Source organism: Bidens hawaiensis, unplaced genomic scaffold, assembly GCF_021521415.1.
Source record: "Bidens hawaiensis isolate Kalapana, Puna unplaced genomic scaffold, B.hawaiensis_p1.1 tig00018801_1, whole genome shotgun sequence".
In the NCBI taxonomy this organism is placed as follows: Eukaryota; Viridiplantae; Streptophyta; class Magnoliopsida; order Asterales; family Asteraceae; genus Bidens; species Bidens hawaiensis.
The window spans coordinates 370001-371912 of NW_027492857.1; the positions used below are offsets into that span (position 1 = coordinate 370001).

Here is a 1912-nt window from a genome sequence, read left to right on the forward strand (position 1 = left end):
CTGTCTAGACGGGACCACGAATTTTGCACATGGGTATCCTAGCTTTGCGGTCTCTGTGGGAGTGCTCTATAGAGGAAAGCCGGCTGCTGCGGCTGTGGTAATGTTAATATATCATGAGCTATTTCATTTTACAAATGGTTTACATTTATAAAACATTTCGTTTTCAGAGTCAGATGCGTCATACTTGTTTGCAATTTCAGAATAAAGAGTTGACATTTTTGTTGACAGGTAGAGTTTGTTGGGGGTGCTTTGTGTTGGAACACGCGCACTTTTTCTGCTGTTGCTGGTACGGAAATATTTGCTTATTTTTTTTTATATTATGTGAAGTTTGTGACAGTTATTTACTTCAGGTGGAGGTGCATTCTGTAATGGGCAAAAGATTCATGTTAGTCAGACTGACAATGTGAGGTTTCAGTTAATCGTTAACATAAAGTTATACATATGTGGATAATCCCTTCTATTTAATAAATTAATAGTATTCAGTGCTTATAAATTCAACTTCGTAGGTTGAGAGAGCTCTACTGGTGACTGGGTTCGGGTATGAACATGATGATCCGTGGGCCACCAACATGAACTTATTTAAGGAGTTTACTGACATCAGTCGGGTAATATTTGTATAGCTTACATTATGTGGTCTGTAATAATAAGGCTTGAGTTTCTACTTTCTGTTATTTATATTAGAGAGCAAAAAAGGGTGGTGGGTTGAAATTTTAAAACTTGGTTTCTTGGTCCAGACTTGTTAACATAAATGAACACAAATTTATTTGTTTTTTCCTTAGGGCGTGCGGAGACTAGGTGCAGCTGCAGTAGACATGTGCCACGTGGCATTGGGCATTGTTGAAGCGTATTGGGAATATCGTTTAAAACCATGGGACATGGCTGCTGGTGCTTTGGTAAGAATATATTTTTTTATTAAATAACGGAAAATAAAAAAGGGAAAGATAACTAAACATGGCTTTTTAATTCAAGCAGATAGTTGAAGAAGCTGGCGGGCCAGTTTCTCGAATGGATGGTGGAAATTTTACTGTATTTGACAGATCACTTTTGGTTTCAAATGGTGCATTGCATTCTAAGGTATGTCTTTTAGTAAATAATTGACACATATTTTGGATGCTAATATTGTTGGTTATGAAATGCCAGCTTCTTGAGAGAATTGGTCCTGCAACAGAAGAGCTAAAGGGCAAGGGGATTGATTTCTCTTTATGGTACAAGCCAGATGACTATAACACAGAGCTGTGATTCACCTGTCTTATTGCTGTTATGTTCATTTTAATTCTTTTATTTTACTTTATGTCTGCAGATTCTACTTTGTACTTCATCTTTTCTTATTTTACTAATTTTGTGAAAATAACGTTAAAAGTGGCGGAAGGTTAATCAGTCATCATGTGGTGGCGTTGATAGCCGAAAGATAAGGGGACATGCACTAATCGGCCGATGGTTGAGTGTTATGTGTGTTATGTCCAAGGCTTGATGCAAAAATTCAAAAATGATAAACGATAATTAACGCACAACTTAGAAATAACCGACTTATATTATAACCAGAAAATATAACTCAAAAAACTGATTACAATAACTTTGGTAGTGATGGAGGTGATTGTTGTGTTTGTTGTTGTGTTGTTATGTTGATGTTGTTGTGATGTTGTGTCTAACACTAACTTTGTACATGTATTTATACTAGTAACCCAACTTGGTCACCAAGCATAATATGTGGTCACCACTCAACTTGGCCACCAAGGTGAACTTGGGCAACAAGGTCAACTTGGCCAACAAGGTGAACTTGGCCACCAAGCATATGGAATGTTTTATGATATCCCTTAGACATTAACCGACTTGTTAAAACCTCTTAGGCCCGGTTCACCGACTTGTGACCCGGAATAGAAATTAATCCAACATTCACCCCCCTAATTTCTGA

At 37.3% G+C, this 1912-nt stretch overlaps 1 protein-coding gene across 1 annotated transcript in view; it reads left to right on the forward strand.

Moving 5' to 3' along the window:
* LOC143557084 (phosphatase IMPL1, chloroplastic-like) overlaps positions 1-1410 on the forward strand; it is a 6211-nt gene extending 4801 nt beyond the window's left edge. The window contains exons 4-10 of the mRNA XM_077046244.1: positions 9-97; positions 229-286; positions 351-403; positions 507-605; positions 780-893; positions 973-1074; positions 1141-1410. Of these exons, the coding sequence (XP_076902359.1) occupies positions 9-97; positions 229-286; positions 351-403; positions 507-605; positions 780-893; positions 973-1074; positions 1141-1239 (614 nt within the window). The 3' untranslated portion in view covers positions 1240-1410. The remainder of the gene's footprint in view (positions 1-8; positions 98-228; positions 287-350; positions 404-506; positions 606-779; positions 894-972; positions 1075-1140) is intronic.
* Positions 1411-1912: the final 502 nt, after the last annotated feature.